Raw genomic sequence first — 20923 nt, 5'->3', positions numbered from 1 at the left:
CTGCTTCTTTTTTTTTTTTTTTTTTTTTATCCTCACCCGAGGATATCCTTCCATTTTTTGTACAGATAGAGTAGGAGGGAGAGAAAGGAAGGGAGAGAGAGAGAGAAACATCGACGTGAAGGGACACATCGAGTGGCTGCCACCCGCACGACCAACCAGGGCCGGGGACAAACTGCAACCGAAGTACGCGCCCCTAGCGGGAACCGAACCCAGGTCTCTCCGGACCACAGGCCGACGCTCTAACCGCTGAGCCAAACTGGCCAGGGCAGCCTGCTTCTTAAACTAACCATTCCCATATAATTTTGAGCACCATCTGCTAATTAAGGGCACCAAATTAAATGCTGTTGGAACCCTGACTGGTTTGGCTCAGCGGTTAGAGCATCGGCCCGCAGATCAGAGTCGCAGGTTTGATTCCAGTCAAGGGCATGTACCTTGGTTGCGGTTCGGTCCTCAGCCCTGTTCGGTGTCATATGGGAGGCAACCAATCGATGTCTGTCTCTCACATCGATGCTTCTCTCTCTCTCTCCCTCCCTCCCTCCCTCCCACTCTGTCTGAAGATAAATGGAAAAAATATCCTTGGGTGGAGGATTAAAAAATAAAATATGTGCTGTTAGAGATGCAGATTTGACATACTGGCCTGGTATCCTAACTGGCTCCCTCAGATACCTGAAAATCAGGTAATGACGTGGAGCTTTCCTAATAGTGGACTCTAGTCTGGCTTCCCTCTGTCTCTCCCTGAAGCAGTATTCTCTTAGTGCTGTTCCAGAGACAGACTCATCAGTCTGTCCACTGGCCACTTTTCAGTCTTCATCTTATAAGACCTCCCAAACTGCACTGAAGGTGATAGAGAAAAGTGAATCAGAGTTTGGAGTCAGGCTGCTTAAATTTTCATCCCAGCTTCTCTTATCAGCCACCTGACCTTGAGTCAGCTGTTTAATCTTTCTTTGCCAGTTTCCTCATCTACAAAAGGGGAAATGGTTCTCATCCTAAAAGGAGATTGTGCAGATTGAATTTGATCATGTATTCAAAATGCTTAGCCAGTACCTGGCCATAGTTAAGATTTAATTGATGTTAGCATTTGTTACTAGTGTCTTTGTCACTCTTGGAATGGTCTCTTTTCTTGGCTTTCATGACATTCCACACTCTCCTGGTTTCCCCCCACTTCTCTGGTCATTCCAGTTTGCTTATCCTCCTCTATCTAGCTCTGAAATGTTGACATTCTTCCAGGCTTCTGTTGTCCTCCTCACACTGATAACCCCATAATCACTATCTTCTTTTTTAAAAATTTTTTTCCCTGTATTGATTTTAGAGAGAGGAAATGAGAGGGAGAGAGAGATAGAAACATCGATGGAAGAGAACATCGAATGGCCGCCTCCTGCATGCCTTTCACTGGGGATCGGGCCCACAACCTGGGCATGTGCCCTGACTGGGAATCGAACTGGCGATCTCTTGGTGCATGAGTTGATGCTCAACTGCTGAGCCACACTGGCTGGACAAAAATCAGTATCTTTAGTCCACACCTTTCCACTGATCTGTACACCTGTCTATCCTGTCAATTTCACATACCCATATGAATGTCTTCCAGGCATCTCAGACCCAGCTGGACTTTCAGTCTTACACCTCAAATGGCTCCTCTTCCACTGTAACCTGTCCTGTTGAATTGATACCACCATCCACTCACTACCCAAGCCAGAACCTGGGAGTACTTCTCTTTTTTTTCTTTTAACCCTCACCTGAGGATATTTTCCCTATTGCTTTTTAAAGAGTGGAAGGGAAAGAGGAAGGGAAGGAGGGAGGGAGGGAGGGAGGGAGAGAGAGAGAGAGAGAGAGAAACATCAATGTGAAAGAGACACATTGATTGGTTGCTTTCTATAAGCACCCCAACTGGGGCCGGGGATCGAACCTGCAACCCAGGTACAAGTCTTTGACTGGGAATCAAACCCGCAACCCTTTGGTGCAGCGTTTCAGCCACTGAGCCATGTTGACCAGAGCCTGAGGGTTCTTCTTTTTTTTTAATCCTCACCCGAGGACATTTTTTTCGATATTTTGTTCAGATAGAGTGGGAGGAAGAGAGAGAGAGAGAAACATCGACGTGAAAGGGACACATCGAGTGGCTGCCACCCACACGACCCAACCAGGGCCGGGGACAAACTGCAACCGAGGTACGTGCCCTTAGCGGGAACCGAACCCGGGTCTCTCCGGACCGCAGGTTGACGCTCTAACTGCTGAGCCAAACGGGCCAGGGCATGAGGGTTCTTCTTGATACCTCTTCTCTGTCATCCTCCATATCCAAGCCTGTCAGTTTTATCTCCAGATTATACTTTGATTGTGTCCACTTCTTTCCATTTCTCCTTCTACCCTGTTCCAGGCTACCATTGTCATACGCAGGTTACCAAAATAGCCTTGTAACAGTCACTCTGCACCTCAACCCATTCTCCACAGAGAAGCAGCCAGAGTGAGTGATATTTATTTATTTATTTATTTATTTATTATTTATTTATTTTTTATCCTCATTTTCCATATTTTGTTTAGATAGAGTGGGAGGGAGAGAGAGAGAGAGAGAAACATCAACATGAAAGGGACACATTGAGTGGTTGTCACCCACATGACTCAACCAGGGCTGGGGACAAACTGCAACCAAGGTATATGCCCTTAGTGGGAACCGAACCCTAGTCTCTCTGGACCGCAGGCCAACGCTTTAGCCACTGAGCCAAACCGGCCAGGGCCTGAGTGAGTGATCTTTAAAGAAAATACCTGACCATATCACACTCTGTGGTCTCTCTGTCCTTATACACTTTCACAACTTTTCTCTTTTTTTAGCCTCACCCGAGGACATTTTTTTCCATTTTTTATTCAGACAGAGTGGGAGGGAGAGAGAGAGAGAGAGAGAAACATCAACGTGAAAGGGACCCATTGAGTGGTTGCCACCCGCACGGCCAACCAGGGCCGGGGACAAACTGCAACCGAGGTACGCGCCCCTAGCGGGAACCGAATCCGGGTCTCTCTGCAGGCCAACGCTCTAACCGCTGAACCAAACCAGCCAGGGCTCTTCCTTTTTTTAAAAAAAAATATGTTTTTATTTATGTTTTTAGAGAAGAAGGGAGAGAGAGAAGAGAAACATCAGTTGGCTGCCTCCTGCACACCCCCTACTGGGGATCAAGCGCACACCCTGGACATGTGCCCTGACTGGGAATCGAACTGGGACTTCTCAGTCCATGGGACTACACTCAGTCCACTGAGCCACACCAACTGGGCCACTTTCACAACTTTTCCACATTCTTGGGTAAAGACCAGAGTCCTTAATGTGGCCTATAGAGCTCCCCATGGTCTGGCCTCTCCCCACCACCTCCTGCTCTCTCTACTTCAGCCTCACTGCTCTTCTTCACAGGGTCCAGAGTGCACCCTTCTTCCTTCTGACAAGACTTTTGTTCCTGCTGTTCCTCTCCTTTGAATGTTCCCTCCCCTCTTTGGCCTAATTAACTCCTGCTCTTTCTTCAGATCTTTACCTGAATATCTCACGGAAATAGTTACAGAATAAATCATGGTCCTTATCTTATGCTTTCATAGACCTTCCCTTTGAAGCTTCTTTTTGTTGTTTTAATTTCACATTTGTTTATTTATTTGATCATATTCTTAATGACATCCTGAGACTTATAATATTCTGTAAGAATACCTTGGTCAGGAACTATGAGCTTTTTGCCTCTCATTGTGTCACCACTGAGCATATTGTTGGCATGGGAGAGATATTTGTTGAATGAATTGCTGGGATAGCCAAGAGATATGATGTAAGTGAGGCCTTTCCCTGCCCTTCCCCTTCCCCTTCCCCTTCCCCACATCCTTTCCTTAGCAGCCATCATGGTTCAATTACTGTAAATGGCAAGGCAGAATCAGTTCCGGACATTGGGTTGTTTTAGAAAATTATCTACAAGCGTTGAGGTCAGAAGTTAAAGCTTTGTCTTCTGCCTGTAAAGGAGTCAAAAAGGCTGACCCAGGAGTCCTCCTGTCCAGCAGCAGGTCTTAAGCTGCACTTCTCTATAGGTACAATCCAGATAAGAACAAACCCTGGAGAGACGCAGTAGAAAGAAGAATGGGTTTAGCTACTGTAGCCCAAACTTATTATGAATTGCCCTGAAATATGACAAATCTCAATACTAATCGTGTTTTTATTTGATTTTTTAAATTTTAGAAGTCTTTGAAGGATGGCATTAGCTAAAGACGCCCATTAAGTATAAAGTGGAAGAAATGAAATACTTACATAGTAATTTTTAACTAAGGATGATTTATGGTGGGGAGGGGTTGGATAGGTTGGTGATTCCTCAAGAATTTGGAAGTAGAAGTTTGTCCTCTGGGACTAAACTAGTTAGATATATATATGAGGAGAGCAGTAATGTGTAGTAAAGAGCACAAACTACTTTGGATCAAATCCTGGCTCTGCCATTTATTAGCTGTGTACTTGCGCAAGTTACCCTTTCTGTGCTTCATTTTCTCATCTCTGAAATGGAGATGCTGACCAACTACCTAGCTCCTAGTGTTATTGTGAGGGGTCAATGAGTGAAGTCACACATAGCACTGGGTGGGAACAGGGCCTCATATAGAGCACTCATGAGTGTTAGCCATTTGTTAGCAGAGCCAGATGGCTCCCTGGGCTGAATAATATGTGAATTGATGATTGTTATGTACATCTAAAGAAGTAATTTTTTTTCAATTAAAAATTAGTTTTAAAAAACTGTAGAATAATGAGTGGACAGCAGCGAAACAGAAAATGAAAAGTCGATGAGGCAAAACGAATAGTGTGTTCAGATACTGAATCTGGATTTGATCACCAGAAGGGGGTTCTTTGTTGTAGGCAGGGCTGGTTTGGCCGGCTCACTCCTGCCAGAATGAAATTTCTCTCTGTGGTGTCTCATTTCCCTTTATGTCCATGCTCATAGAATGACCTTCTCATGCCCAATTCAGCTTCCTGGGACTCTTGACAACAGAAAGGGTCTGGAGGTAGTACCTGTATAGATAGGATATGAAAGTGTTCTGATTTCAAGTGTCAGTTCATAGTGGACAGTGGGGTTGATAAATGGTCATTTAGAACCATCCTAGAATGTCTGCACCAGTCTGGGTAATATGAAGTCCTGTTTCTGGACCTAAAAGGCCAAAAATGAGGCCTGGGTTAAGGTCATTCTCCAAGACTACACTAGCCTCTGGGTGGTCAGCCAGTCAACCTTTTCTCTGACCATAACCCATTCCTAGTGACTCCATTCAGCATTGACCTATGGAATTTTTTGCTCACCTGACTCCTTCCTTTTGCAAAGGAAGAAATTGAAGCCCAGACAAGGTTTATGGCTTGCTTCTGTTGTTAGCTGGGTTGCATTCTCAGGTCTTCTCTGCCAGGCCCGGGCTCTTCTCCTGGCATTCCCTGGAGATTTGTTAAGGTATCCAAAGCATTTTCCCCCGTTACAGCCAAGAGAAGAACATCTATGTAAACACTGCATTTGACACTGAATGTTGGACATTTGACTTTCTAATATTAGTATCATAGAGCAATAGTGGATCATTATCTACAAGGAATTATGATCCTGTTCTTATGAACCTACAGCCCATACAAAAAAATCTCAGCTGTTAAAATTACTAACTTAGTAGAGATGTGGCCTGAGGATGAAGCCATAGTCTGCTGTTAGTGAACATTCGCTGGCCAGCAGATGTCATGTGGACATGTACACAGCCAGCTGTAGATTTGGGAGAGTCAAACTAGCAACTAAAGACCAGCGCAGTCTTTGGTATTTCAGGCTTTACATCCTATTCATTGGGAACCTCTGCTCGTGTAAATACCTCATGTAAATACCTTTTCACTGCCAATGGACAACTCTTTCATCTGTCAGACCTTGCCCTTGGTGCTCTTCCTGCTCTCTTCCACCATCCCAGCCTCCTCTCTGATTATTCCTCACATGTGCCCTTCACCGAAGCTTACAGGCTGTACGCTGTTATGCCTCATTGCATTTGCACGTGTTGGACCTTCAGATTGAAATGCTCTTGTCTGCCTGGGGATCAACCTGTTGGATTCAACTAGTACATCTTCTTCTCTGTGGAGGAGCCTCCCCAAATCTACCCTCACCCTTTCTCAACCAATCAGAGGAGACATTTTCTTTGTCTTTTGTTATTTTCCTCATACCTCAGTTATAGCCCTGTCTCTCTTAGAGTATGAACTTCTTTAAGTCTGGAACCATGTCTAGTTCATCTTTATATCCCATACCTTAGCAGAACACAATGGGTATTTTGTTGGGCAAAGGATGTTTTTGTCAAAAGACCACATTTCTCTTTGGACACTTGGATCAAGCCCTTCTGGTGTGCATCATCGCCATCTCTTTGCTCTGAAGTTTTCTCCCAAGTAAGAGGTTTTCTTTTGAAGTGGGGGCATGGAATAACACCTCTGTCTGTAAATGTTATTCTAAAGTCTAAAATAATCCAAGCTAGGGTCTTCTGCCTCAGTGGGCTGCTAATTTGCCTTGTATATTTCCCCCAAGGGCTAGAATCCCTCCTCCCCTCTGCAGTGTTGAAGGGGTACTAATAAATTCTCTTTCTCCACCCTCCGCACCATTATCGAGAACTTCCTAGTACCTCAAGGCAGATTTAAATTAAGGTAGTTTTCTTCTCTGTGTCAGTTGTCTTTAGGCCATGCCTTTCTCAGGCTGCCCTTTAGTGATCCTGGTTAGATCAGAAGACGTTCCATTCGGCTCTCATCAGTAGCACTCACTGAATTTTTTTTTTAAATATGTTATTGATTTCAGAGAGAGGACGGGAGAGGGAGGGAGAGAGAGAGAGAAATAAAGATCGGCTGCCTCCTGCACAGCCCATACCAGCCGGGCGCACTCACTGACTCTTATAGCAGTACTAGCCATTTCTGAAGTGGGATAATATCAGCCTTTGTGTTTTGTTTTTTAAACTTGTTTCAGTTCCAGAGTTGGCCTTTTCATGAAATGAATACAGGGTCACTATATTCTGGAGTTACCTTTTCCCACTACACCCTTAGCACCACTATAGTGTCACTGAAGAGGAGAGAGAGGCAGCTACTATGGGGATTACAGATGAATAAGAACAGCACCAGGAAGGTGAGAGCCCCCCACCCCAAACATGTTAAGCTGTATACAGAATAAGAAGGTGAACAACTTATCTTGCAATTATTTCCTCGTTTGTAACAAGGGGATGATAGTGATCTATCCTACCTGCCTTTCAGGATTAGGTCAGAGTAGAATGCAATCAAGTGGAGAGCACATAAGAAGGAGTAAAGTAGTGGTTTCTGTCTTCTGTATGCATCAAAGACATTGGGGCTTGTTGAAAATGCAGCTAGTAGGGCTAGAAATCTTTATTTTTAGCAAGCTGCCCAGGGGAGTCCAATGCTGCTATTCTTTCATCCACACTTTCAGAAATACCAATGTAAATGAGCTAGCAAGTGTAAAATAGTTATTTGAGACAAGTTTAGTGTCTTGGACCTGGAATCCAGACTTGGGTTCAATCTCAGCTCTACCAACATTTAGACCTGAGATTGGACAACAGCCTTCTCTGTGAACCTCAATTCCTCATATGTAAAAAAGTGATAACAACCCCAACCTCGAGAGTTATGAGAATTAAATGAAGCATATGTGAGCAAGACCGCCTCAGTGCTTTACTATAGAAGTGTCAGTGTTTACCAGAGTGGGAGCTGAGGGTCCATGACTGTTGGAACGTGCTGTCGTTTTAACAAACACCAGGCAAAGGACAATCCTTGGCACTCATCTTAGTCAAGTATCATGGAAATCTGGATAGAACCTTAGAGATTTAGTCTAATCTCTTGTTTTACAGCTCATGAAACTGAAACTAAGAAGGGGGGATTGGAAGCCCAGGATGTATGAGGGTATCCAGTCATATGAAATGAGTTTAGATTTTTGGACTAGAAAAATTGTTTCCCAATATACTGAAAAAAAAGAAAGAAAGAAAGAAAATACTTGTTTGGCCCATGTGGCTCAGTGGATTGAGCATCGTCCCATGCACCAAGAGGTCACAGGTTCGATTACCTGTCAGGGCACATGCCCAGGTTGTTAGTTTGATCCCCAGTGGGAAGCATGCAGGAGGAAGCCAACTGATCTTTCTCTCATCATTGTTTCTATCTCTCCTTCTCCCTTCCTCTCTCTCTAAGATCAATAACAAAACATATTTAGCCCTGCCAGTTTTTCTCAGTGGTTAGAGCATCGGCCTGTGGACCAAGGGGTTGCAGGTTCGATTCCTAGACAAGGGCACATTCCTGGGTTTCAGGTTCAAGCCCCAGCCCCAGTTGGGGTCATGGAGGAGGCAACCAATTGATGTCTCTCTCTCACATTGATGTTTCTCTCTTTCTCTCTCCCCCTCCCTCCCTTCCAGTCTTCTAAAAAAAAAAAAAAAATCAATGGAAAAATATCCTCGGATGAGGATTAACAACAACAAAAAATTATTTATTTATTTTTGCATTTTTATATTTAGATAGAGCAGGAGGGAGAGAAGGGGGAAGAGAGAAAGAGAAACATCAATGCGAAAGAGACACATCAAGTGGTTGCCACCCACACGACCCCAACCGGGGCTGGGGACAGACTGCAACTGAGGTACATGCCTTTAGCAGGAACCGAACCCGGATCTCTCTGGTCTGCGGGCCGACACTCTAACCGCTGAGCCAGAAAGGCCAGGACAACAAAAAATATTTAAAAAAAATAAAACTTGTTATCCCAGTAACAGAACCACTGTTAGTAACTTTTGAGAAACCATGGAAAGTGGAGACAATACCCCAATTATGAGTATTTGTTCTATACTTACTATTATACCAGGTGCTGGCAATTGATTAGTGAGATAAAAATGGATATGGCTAACTGTACTAATTTTCAGCAAGGAGGAAAAAGAGATCCTGAAAAAAGTAAAATCATAATACTTTGACTTGTCTCCTTCACAAAATTCTGATGGAATTCTGTTGCATTTTGCAGTTAATGGAATAGGTGGACAGTGAGTACTTAGAAAAGGAGCTGATCATTAGGATACATTGGCAGTGAATTAGTCATGACTAATTAGATTTGACTTACTGATTTTACTGGGTTGTTAGCCATGAGACCCTCTCTTGAGTTCCACAAGGCATTTGATAAAATCTTTCAGGATATCCTGACAGTAAGAATGTGGGCAGAAAAATCAGATGCAGGATTCAACATACCCAGCAGCTTGAGACCCTATATTGGAAAGACGGGATTCCTGAATGCTTTGCTAGGGCTCCTGTTGAGGGAAGCGCATGGGATTTGAGGTCAGCGAACCCAGCTTTTATTGGTTTGTTTGTTAATCCTTACCTGAGGATATTTTTTCCATTGATTTTTAGAGAGAGTGGAAGGGAAGGAGGGAGAAAGAGAGAGAGAGAGAAACATCGATTGTTTGCCTCCTGCTCATGCCTGACCAGGGGCCGGGGATTGAACCTGCAGCCAGGTATATACCCTTGACCAGGAATCAAGTCCGAGATCCTTTGGTGTACAGGCTGATGCTGTAACCACTGAGCAAAACCAACCAGGGCAGCAAACCCAGCTTTTTTTTTCCTCGTTTTTTTTTTTTATCCTCACCCGACAACATTTTTTCATTTTTTGTTCGGATAGAATGGGAGGGAGAGAGAGGAAGAGAGAGAGAGAAACATCGACGTAAAAGGGACACATTGAGTGGCTGCCACCCGCATGACCAACCAGGGCCAGGGACAAACTGCAACCGAGGTACATGCCCTTAGCGGCAACCGAACCCAGGTCTCTCTGGACCACAGGCCAGTGCTCTAACCACGGAGCCAAACCGGCCAGGACCAAACCCAGCTTTTTTTTTTTTTTTTATCCTCACCAAGGACATTTTTTTTTTTTTTTTTTGGATATTTTGTTCAGATAGAGTGGGAGGGAAAGAGAGAGAGAGAGAAACATCGACATGAAAGGGACACGTCGAGTAGTTGCCACCCGCACAACCCAACCAGGGCCGGGGACAAACTGCAACTGAGGTACGTGCCCTTAGCGGGAACCGAACCCGGGTCTCTCAGGACCGCAGGCCGACGCTCTAACCGCTGAGCCAAACCGGCCAGGGCCAAACCCAGCTTTTTAACTGCAGTTCTGTATTTCCCAGGAGTAACCTTGGATGAATTACCTAATACCTCTGGGCTTTCCTTGCCCTTCCTGTGCTATAGTATTCCTTTATAGGTTGTCGCAGGGACTAAACTAGATGATAAGTGTAAAAGTCCTTTGGAAACTGAAAATGCTTTATAAACATTAGTCACCCTCACCATTCTAGTACTGTAGTTGCTCATGATGGGGGTCCTGAATCATATGTTTATTTACTAGGCATCTGTGGACTCCAGGTGTGGGCCTCACGTAGTTTGATCTACTGGTAGACAGATATAGTCTCAGAGCCATTCCTGTGTGTAATGTACTTGGGGACATGTCAAGGGAACCCTTCCCAGAGGAAATTTTGTGTTCTGTTGGAGTTGGGCCTGGAAAAAGGAGGAGACAGCCATCAGCTGGAGACACAAGAAGCTGCAGAAGGACCTTAGAGAGTAAAGGCTTAGGATGCTGCTGGGGAGAGAAGCCTTATGTGCACGGGTCAGCAAGTGGAGTAGGACAGGAGATAGGACAGTGGTGGTGCTGGTGGGGAAGCTGAAGAGAGAGCCTCGGGGTCCTGAGTGTAGTGCACCCAGTCAGGCTTTGCCTTTGGACAAGAGCTCTAGGAAAAAAGTGTGAGGAGGTATTTGTTCTAAATTGTGGGACTTCTTTTTGTTTTTGTCCATTTATCATTTATTTATTTATTTATTTATTTTGTTACAGATGTTTCTCCTTTTTTACCCCATTGGCACCCCCCTCCCCACCCCACCCCTGCCCCGTCCCCGGCTTTGTCGTCCATGTCTATTGGTTATGTATACATGCATATAAGTTCTGTGGTTTATCTCTTCCCACCCTCCCACCCCCTCTTCTGAGGGATGTCAGTCTGTGCCCTACTTCCATGTTTCTGGGTCTACCGTATTTCTCAGACTGTTATGTTCATTATATTCCGTATATAAGTGAGATCATGTGGTATTTGTCTTTTTCTGCTTGGCTTATTTCACTTAGGATAATACTTTTCAGGTCCCTCCATGTCGTCTCAAAGGATAAGAGATCTTTCTTTCTTACAGCTGGATAGTACTCCATTGTGTATATGTACCACTGCTTTTTTATCCATTCGTCTACTGATGGACACTTGGGCTGTTTCCAGATCTTAGCTATTGTAAATAGTGCTGCTATGAACATGGAGGTACATATATTCTTCCTGATTGGTGTTTCAGGCTTCTTAGGGTATATTCCTAGAAGCGGGATCATTGGATCAAATGGAAGTTCAATTTTTAATTTTTTGAGGTAACACCATATTGTTTTCCATAGTGACTGCACCAGTCTGCATTCCCACCAGCAGTGTATTAGAGTCCCCTTTTCTCTACACCTTCGCCAACACTTCTTGTTTGACATTTATCATTTTTTTAAAGCAGCGCTTAAATGTAAGAAAAAATGTAAACAATATAAAATTCGTAGAAAATGAATACTATTTCATCCCTGCTTCTTGTCTCACTATTCTAAAGAGAAACTGATAACCATGTGGCAGAATTTTCCAGGGAGCCTCTAAGGACTGTGTATCTAGACTTTTTAAACAATGGGACTATACTGTAGACTTTTTCTGACACTTGGATTTTTCTTAAAACACTTTACCTGGGACAGTTTCTGTTTCACTACCTATGATCTCTACCCCATTATTTTTCACAGCTGCATAGTATGCTGTTGTATGGATGTGTTACTGTATTTAGCCTACCCCTGTTGATGGGCACATGGATTGTTCCTAATCTTTCGTGTTAAATTGTGCTGGACACATGTCTTGGCACATCTTCCAGGAATATTTCTCTAGGCAACATTTTTAGCAGTGGAATTACTGGGACTCTCATTTTAGAAAGACAACTGCTGCTATAGTGTGGAGAGTGAGTTGGAAGAGAGGAGGAGCAGAGGCAGGAAAAATGGTCAGTAAATGGGGCTGGCAATGTTCACCTCTTAAGGTTCAGAAGCTACAGTGTCCCTAGGAGCTCCCTTACCTGGTTGGGGTCCTCCTGGCCAATAGAGGGACCCACATGAACATAGTTCCTTGGGTTTCACCTTATCTGACCACAGCCTTCGGAGGAGGAGAGATTGGGGTTATTTATTCATTCACCACTGTTACGCTGAGCACTCTCTCTGGGTTGTTGGCCTCGAAGCCTGTTGTCTCCAGCCTCTCATAGATGCCTTCAAGCCCTGAGTCTTAGCTGGTTCCCAGGAGCCAGTTTGTTTGGCTCCCTGCAGGTCTCCAACTTGTGAAATGTACAGGAGATTAACACCTTTCCTGCCATCTTATCCTGTCCTTAACTGCCAGTCCAGGAATCCCTGCGGATGCCTCTGGTAGCTGTAACTGCTGAATCCTCTGTTAGCTGCTCTGGGGACCTAGAAGAGCAGCTTTCCACTCAGGACCAGTGTCTAATGGCAAGAAGGGGAAATATGTCCTCCAGTGTGACCCTTCACTTCCCAGTTTAGGGTGGCTTGGGCCCTTTGAAGTTGGCCCTGAGGTACCACACACAACACACTTGGGTCTGAGTGGCCAGTGGCTTATCACATCTGGTGATCAGTCCTTCAGAAGTTCCTCCTGAAGTCTGGATTTATGGGAGTCAAATGGATTCCACATAGGAAGGGCTTCCGCTTCAGCTCGGAACATGGAGAGATGGCTGCCCCTCTTTAAGTGGAGGCAGTTTTTGTGGCATTGAGAAGTCCTCTCAATAGTTACCCACACACCCACCCACCCACTGAGTCCTTTGTAAGGGGAGTGGGGAAATAGAGAACGCCTACAGCCTCCTGCTCGCATTCCTAGACACCGACTCACTGCGCCCCGCCACCACTGGAACAGCAGAGCTGTGTGAAATGTCAAGAGGAGTTATGCTCATGGGCTCCCCAGCCCCCATCTCTTTGTGGCTTGCATTTTCTTCCATCTGCATTCTGTTCATCAGATGGAATTCAGAGGGTGCAATTAGAAGATAATTTGCTAGTTCCAGACTTAATTTGGGCTCCCCTTCTTGCCTGATAGAATTACAGGGGAACATAATAGATTTTTGGTGAGAAATAGTTAGCTCTGTGGCTGGGAGAAAGAGAGCTTCCAGCTCTCCAGCTGGGCAGCCCTTTCAGTGTCCTGTATTTTGTCCTCCCCCTTCCCCATGCTGCCCCACATCTTCTCTTGTGTGGCCCCCAGGCCAGGATCTTGAACCCCTCTGGGCTGGCTTAAGAAGTTTAAACTCAACTCCAGACACAAGGGAAACAGGGAGCCCTCTGTAAGTAACCTCAGAGAGCTGAAAAATGTTGAAGCTGGAAGCTATTTAGAGACCTAGCCAAGACCCAGAGAGAGGCAACGACTTGCTGAAGGCCACATAGCTAGCCCATAGTGGTAGTAACAATAGTCTTAATGATATTAGCAGCTAGCATTTATCAACCCTTAATGTGTTCCAGACTGTGCCAAGGGCTTACATGCAGTGCATTGTCGTATTCAAACCCAGACAGTCTGGCTCTGGGCCCAGGCTGGGCTCCAGCATAGCAGTGGTTGAGTTCAATATAGACAGCCTGGGTTCGAATTCTGACTTCACTTCTCCCTTCCACAGTTCAGTGATCTCAGGCAAGCAATTTAAACTCTCTGTGCCTCCATTTCTTCCTCTAAAAGGAGGACCTGGCTGGTTTGGCTCAGCAGTTAGAGCCTCTCCCCGCAGACCGAAGGGTCACAGAGCACTTACCTGTGTTGCAGGTTTGATCCCCGGCCCCAGTTGGGGTCCTGTGGGAGGCAACCAGTCGATGTGTCTTTCTCACGGCATTGTTTCTCTCTCTCTCTCTCTCTCTCTCTCTCTCTCTCTCCCTCCCTCCCTCCCTCCCTCCCTCCCTCCCACCACTCTATCTAAAATTCAATGGAAAAATATCCTCTGGTGAGAATTAACAAACAAACAAACAAAATATCTGACCGGTGTGGCTGTGGATTGAGCGTCATCCCATGGATTGAGAGGTCCCGGTTTGATTCCCAGTCAGGGTACGTGCCCGGGTTTGGGGCTCAATCCTCAGTGAGGGGCATGTAGGAGACAGCCAGTCAATGTTTCTCTCTCACATCGATGTTTCTCTCTCTCCTTTCTTTTATCTCTAAAAAAATCAATAAAAAATAAAAATAAATAAAAAGGGGAAAGGCCCAGCACTCTTGACTAGTGTGAGTTAAAATTCATATGTGTAAGTGCTGCAAGCATACTTGGTACAGGGTAAGCACCTATTCAGTGCTCTCACTTCCCGCTGCCTCTAGGGCTGGAGTGTGATGTCTATGTGACAGTAGATAGATGTGGCTGAGTTCACCACAAATACCAAAAGCTGCTCTTCACTATTAGAGACAGTAAACAGAGTGGTTTCAGTTCATTGGCTATAGGCCAGAGATCAGCACATTTTAGCCCCACTGCCTGTTTTTGTACGTTGTCCTGTGATTTTCACATTAAAAAATTTTTTTTAGTCCTCACCCGAGAATATTTTTCCATAGATTTTCAGATACAGTGGAAGGGAAGGAGGGGGGGTGGAGAGAGAGAGAAACATCAATGTGAGAGAGATACCTCCATTAGTTGCCTCCTGCACGACACAGACTGGGGCCAGGATCAAACCTGCAACACAGGTACGTGCCCTTGACTAAGAATCGAACCCGAGACTCTTTGGTCCAGGCCGATGGTCTAACCGCTGAGCCAAACCGGCCAGGGCGATTTTCACATTTTTAAATGGTTGGGAGAAGCAAAAGAATATTTTGTAGCACATGAAATTCAGATTTCAGTGTCCATAAATAAAGTTTTATTGGAATACAGCCACATCCATTTGTTTATATTTTATATATGGCCAGTGACAGAGTGCTGCAGTGACAGAGTTGAGTAGCTGTGACAGCATCTGTATTTGTATAGGCTTGAAAAGCCTAAAATATCTGTTCTCTGGCCCATTACAGAAAAAGTATCCTGACCACTGCTCTAGAATCACACTGACTGGGTGTGAAGCCCAACTTCACCACTTATCAGCAGTTTGTCTTCAGGCAAGTGACATAACCCTTCAGAACCTCAGTTTCCTCATCTGTTAAATGGGGATGATAACATCTACCCCATATATTGGCAATTTAAGTATGATGGATAGTAGATGCAGTCTTGGACAAGCTTGTGTAATTGTCTGTAGAAGGGCTGCAGGACCTAATAAATAAGTTGTCTGATTCCGAATCAGAAGATTGAGGGTTCAAGTCCCTTCACAGTTGCTGCTAGGCATGTTTTTCTCCCTCCGCTTAAAATTTTCCCTCTCTTGGGACTATGCTTTACTCAGGCCTGTAACCCTCTGGTTGTGCCAGTCACCCACCTTCCCACCCCTCAGACATAGCCCTGTGGCTGCAACCATGGAGCTCAACCATGAGACCCAGGGCCAAAATTGCACCCAGGGTGACCCCAAGGGCACTGCAGGACCATTATGAGTCAGTCTCCAGGAAGATTGTAGACCCTGAAGCCACTGGCCCTGAGTCCTAGGAACCCACTGGGGATTGGCTACATGAATTAGAGTCCAGACAAAAGAAACTGTGCTGGACAAGAGAACAGACAAGGGGTTGGACTGGGGTAGTGTAGAGGAATTGCCCCAGAAGGATCAAAGGTGCATTTTAAAATTTTATTTTTAAATATGTTTTTATTGATTTTTTTTAGAGAGAAAGGAAGGGAGAGAGAGAGAGAGAAACATCAATCAGCTGCCTCCTGCCCGCCCCCTACTGGACTTCTCAGTCCATGAGACTGACATTCCATCCATTGAGCCACACTGGTCGGGCAAGACAGGTGCTTTTAAAATATAATAGATATTGCGATGAAAATGGTTGGAAATAGTGGTGATGGTTGTACAATATTGCGAATGTAACTGATGCCACTAAATTGTACATTTAAAAATGATTAGCCCTGGCCAGTTTGGCTGAGCGGTTAGAGCATCGGCCTGCAGACCAAAGAGTCGAGGGTTTGGTTCCAGTCAAGGTCATGTACCTGAGTTGCATGTTCGATCCCCGGCCCTGTCATACAGGAGGCAACCAGTCAATGTGACTCTCTTACATTGATGTTTCTCTCTCTATTCTCTCTCTCTCTCCCTCCCTCCCTCTTTATTTGAAAATCAATGGAAAAATATCCTCCGGTGAGGATTAAAATAAAATAAAATAGTCCAGCCAGTGTAGCTCCATGGTTGGACGTCGACCCATGCACTAGGAGGTCACCGGTTCAGCTCCTGGTCAGGACACATGCCCAGGTTATGGACCCAGTCCCCAGTGGGGGGCATGCAGGAGGCGGCCAGTCGATGTTCTCTCTCATCGATGTTTCTCTCTCTCTCTTCCTCTCACTTCCTTTCTCTCTAAAATCATTAAAGGAAAAAAATCTTTAAAAAAATAATAAAATAGTCCTGGCCAGTTTGGTTCAGAGGTTAGAGCGTCGGCCTGCGGTCCAGAGAGACCCGGATTCGGTTCCTGCTAAGGGCACGTCCCTCGGTTGCAGTTTGTCCCCCACCCTGGTTGGGTCGTGCGGGTGGCAACCACTTGATGTGTCCCTTTCACGTCGATGTTTCTCTCTCTCTCTCTTCCTCTCTCTCCCTCCCACTCTATCTGAACAAAAAATGGAAAAATGTCCTCAGGTAAAGATAAAAAAAATAAATAAAATAAAGTAAAATAAAATAAAATGATTATAATGGCAAATTTAACATTGTGTGTGTGTGTGTGTGTGTGTGTGTGTGTGTGTGTGTATTTACGACAGTGAAATATTTTAAAAAATAGGTACAGAGTCCAGTCGGTGTGGCTCAGTGGTTGAGCATCGACCCATGCTCCAAGAGGTCACCAGTTCGATTCCCGGTCAGGACACATGCCCAGGTTATAGGCCAAATCCCCAGTAGGGACCATGCAGGAGGCAGCCAGTCAGTGTTCTCCCTCATCAATGTTTCTATCTCTCCCTCCCTCTCACTTCCTCTCTTTCTAAAAAATCAATAAAGAAAAAAAAAAAAAATAGATGCAGAGACCATAACCCAGGGCCTAGAATATATTAAGTACTCAATAAATGGTAGCTTATAACAGGGTGCAAACACTATCCTATCACATTTATTGTTATTCCTGTGCCCAACTGGTACAGGAATGGAAAAAGGCTCCTTTGTAATCCAGTTACCACCTTTGCTGCAGACTTCCCTATCACAGTGACAGGGTGATTTCGGTGGAGAGGAATCTGTACCTGGTGGAAGAGAGCTGGTGTCACTCCCTCAAGTTCAACCGTGAGGTCTGGATGTGCTTCAGTCTTCTTCAGCAGCCTTGCTTTTCCCCTCAGTAGTCCTATAGGCAGGGGGATAAAGGGCTTTTCCAGTGGTGGGCTCTGATTTGGGCATCCCTGTAGCTGGGCCTCTTCAGGCAGGCCTCTACTCCAGATACTTAGGCCCACAGACACCTGGACCTTATCCTCCATCATGCCCCATTTTTTCACTTTGAAAAACCTGGTTACAATGTACACAATAAAAGAAGCACCCCTGCCCACTAAGGCCAATGGATGACAGTCTGGGAATGAACAAATGAATGGAAGAGAGGGGACAGATGATTTGGGCTGTACTCCCTGTGTTCTCTCCTACTTGCAGAAGGGCTTTGAGGGATATGTTTTCCTTTGAGGAGGCAGAATGAAGCTCAGGGACATAGGGCTCTGGCAGTGGAGTCATTTGGGCCTACATTTAAATCCCAGCCCTGCCCTGCCACTGACTAGTTTTTTGGCCTTAGGTAAGTTACCTAATCTCTCTGTGCCTCACTTTTCCTATTTATAAAGTGGAGATAATTGCCATCTCAGAGAAATAAGGGATTGCTCATACAGGGCCTGCCACATGGAGAAACGTGTCAGTTAATTCTCTGGGCCTTGTTTCCTCATCCTCAGTGTAGATCTTCCCAGAAGAGGAGTGGCAGCCCCCATTGGTCAGTTCTTGGAGTTGTCCCCAGGCCAGGCAGTGGGAAAGGATGAATGGGGAACCTAGCGCCAGGACTAGGTCCATGCCAGAATCCAGAGGGCAGCTTTCTGGACCTGTCTCTCCTGCCAGAGAGCCTCCCCCTTTGGAGGCGTGGCTTGGCCTGGAACTTGTATCCTGGGCTTTTTCTTCACCTCCGAGCAGAATTGCCATCATTTGGGCAGCTTCTCAGGCTGGGGAAACTCGGGGGCTAATATGCTCACCCTCTCTCTTGCCCTGCCCTTCCCTGAGCTCAGGGATGGAGGCTCAGCCAGCCCTGGTTATTGTCTGCTGCCGCGCCTGCTTACAGCCTCTCTTCAGCCCAGCTCCACCCCTTGCCTGCAAGGTCTATTTCCTAATAGCTGCTCCAACCACACACCTCGGTTCCGAGAGGAGCCCCTCCTCTTCCTCCCTCCCCCCTCATCAGGGGTGGGACTGAAGGGGAAGGCTAACTTGACAGCAGCACTTCTTTCTTAGCTAGTCACCGGCCCCTGCCCAAGAATGCCTGTGTGTGTGTAGCCTCCGTAGAGAGAGGTGGCGGAGTCCCGAGGGGCCGCCTGAGCTTCTGAGAACTGGGGAGGAGCCATTCCAGCCATGAGCCCCTTCGGGAATCTGTCAGGAGGCAAGTGGCCCGAAGTCCTTATGCCTCTTCAGCTGCTCCAGAGGGAGAGGTGAGCGCTGGGCAGCCAGCCCGCCTGCAGCCAGAGGTGCCGGGAGCCCCGGGCCTGACATGGTGGCCGTCTGCAACCAGCCTGAGGCACTCCCTGACGGGTTTGCAGCTGAGCTTGTTTATCTGGTGTGGGAAGAAGATGGGGAGTTACTTGTCCATCCCGGCTTACTTCACCTCCAGAGACCCCTTTCGGTGAGTTGGGCTCTGGGTCCCCATCCCCATCTCCTTTTCTGGCCCCTGGTCCTGAAGGGAGGGCAGAGTCCTCCCTGAATCTGCTTCTCAGATTTCCCTTGTCCTCTGACCAGCGGTTCTGTCAGGCAGAAACCAGTAGAATCTGTTCCCAAGCAGAACCGGTCTGGTGAAGGCTCCCCACCATGTTCTGGGAATGGTGAGGTGAGCGATCTGCCCAGAAGAAGCTCCTGGGGAACTTGGGCTCTCCTTCTTTCCCAGATACACCTGGAAGAGCCTCCAAAAGATGCTGTTGACCAGCCTGCTCTTGGTGTTACTGCTTCCGGGGGGGGGGTGGGGGGAGCACAAATAGGGTGCTGTTCCTCCAACTCTCACATATCTTTCCTGCAGGCTGTGCTGCCTGCCCAGGAATTTGTCCCAACAAGCAGGATGGACAGGTTTTGCCAAACAGCATGGAAGCTGACAGGATCTGGGTGTGGGCAGCCTGGTATATAGTAGGCATTCTTAATGGCAAGCACATTGGCCTCTGGCCTTTAAGGGCTTCTGAGCTCCCAGGTGAGTACAGTTGCTAGGGAAAGGCCTGGGCAAGTTCTTCCCAGACTGGGACAATTGGCTTTGGAATGTTACCGAGCTGCAAGGGCAGCCCCCATGCATGCCAGGTACTCAGGCCTGAGTACCGCTGGGTCCCTCTTTCTGTGGAGCTTCTCAGAGGGAGGTGTAGAAACTTTCTCACTACATCAGACCTACCTTTCTTTGCTCTCTGCCCCACCCCACCTCCAACAGAAACTCCCCGGGGGGTTAGTGGCCCTCAGGGTCCCTCCTGAATGGAGTCATTCCTTGCTGGGGTGGGGCTTGTTTTCATTCTTTGGGAGCAGCCTGTTCCAAGGGCTGCCTCCCCCTCACCAGTGGTCCTGGTCAACTTCTCTCTTCTGGCTTCCCCAGCCCAGCCCCATGCCCAGACTGGATGCTGGGATACTAGTCAGGTAGCCAGGCCCTGGGCAGAAAAGCAAAATATCATGTGGTTTCACAGAATTACTGAACCCTGGTAAAGTGGTGGGAAGCCTCTGGATTTGAGGGAGGGAGCAGGGAACTAGTCCTCAGTGCTGACTCTACCAGGCATCCTGCTGGACATTTTATCTTTTGATCTCTCAACAGCCTAAAGCCATTATGTATCCCCATTTTTCAGATGAGGCCATTGGTTTCAACAGAGTTAACATGTGGTGTGTTTCTGGCCAGCCTTTCTGTCACCCTGAGTTTTTCATACCCTTCTGAAGGCTGTACCTACCCCAGTGGTACTCTAGGTTTGCGTTCCTCTCCCTAGCTGAGAGGGCAGAAAAAGAGCCCCCAGAGTTTGCCTGGCATATCAAAGGGATGGCAGAGATTCTTTTCTTTTCTTTTTTTAATATTTCTTTCTTTATTGATTTTAGAGAGAGAGGAAGAAACATCAATGAGAGAGAACGTTGATTGGCCACCTGCTGCATGCCCCCCACTGAGGATTTGGCCCACAACCTGGGCATGTGCCTTGACCAGGAATCGAACCGGCAACCTCTTGGTGCACGGGTCGATGCTCAACCACTGAGCCACACCGGCAGGGCAGAGATTCTTTTCTTAAGAGCGGATGGGAATTGATCTTGAATTTAAGAGGCAGGTTTTACCATGTGGAATCAGATGCCAAGTGTTTGAAGTAGCCACTAGTTTAAACCAGGACTTCATTAATCCCTTTTACTCTTAATCCTGGAAAGACACTTTGGGGGAGGGGTTGTTCCTTTAGGAGCTAGGAATGCTGGGTCCTTTTCAGTCTCTGGGGGCAGGACCAAATTTCTCAGGAGCTAGAGCAGATCATGAACTCTCAACCTGGACCTTTGAGGAACGGACTGCCAATGCTGCCTTGGTCTTCCTGTCCTTTGTCTTGTTCTGCTCCAGCCCCTCTGGGGAACCTTACAGTCCCCACCTCCCCAAACTCTGTTTGCCCAGCTGGGGGTTGGGGCTGTTGACTAACTCACTGTAGACC

General features: G+C 46.4%; 1 protein-coding gene across 3 annotated transcripts in view; it reads left to right on the top strand.

Annotated features, from left to right (window-relative positions):
* The window catches only part of LIMK2 (LIM domain kinase 2), a 68082-nt gene that overhangs the window by 20149 nt on the left and 27010 nt on the right, over positions 1–20923 (top strand). The window contains exon 1 of one of the 3 annotated variants that reach the window (XM_036276759.1): positions 18440–18915. The exons of the other annotated variants lie outside the window; for them this stretch is intronic. Within the exon in view, the coding sequence (XP_036132652.1) occupies positions 18863–18915 (53 nt within the window). The 5' untranslated portion in view covers positions 18440–18862. Of the gene's footprint in view, positions 1–18439; positions 18916–20923 lie in introns of those variants that run through there. 3 annotated transcript variants of the gene reach the window in all.

Source organism: Molossus molossus, unplaced genomic scaffold (assembly GCF_014108415.1).
Source record: "Molossus molossus isolate mMolMol1 unplaced genomic scaffold, mMolMol1.p scaffold_m16_p_22, whole genome shotgun sequence".
In the NCBI taxonomy this organism is placed as follows: Eukaryota; Metazoa; Chordata; class Mammalia; order Chiroptera; family Molossidae; genus Molossus; species Molossus molossus.
The sequence above is the reverse complement of the archived record's forward strand: the minus strand, read 5'-3'. Positions and strand labels throughout refer to the sequence as shown.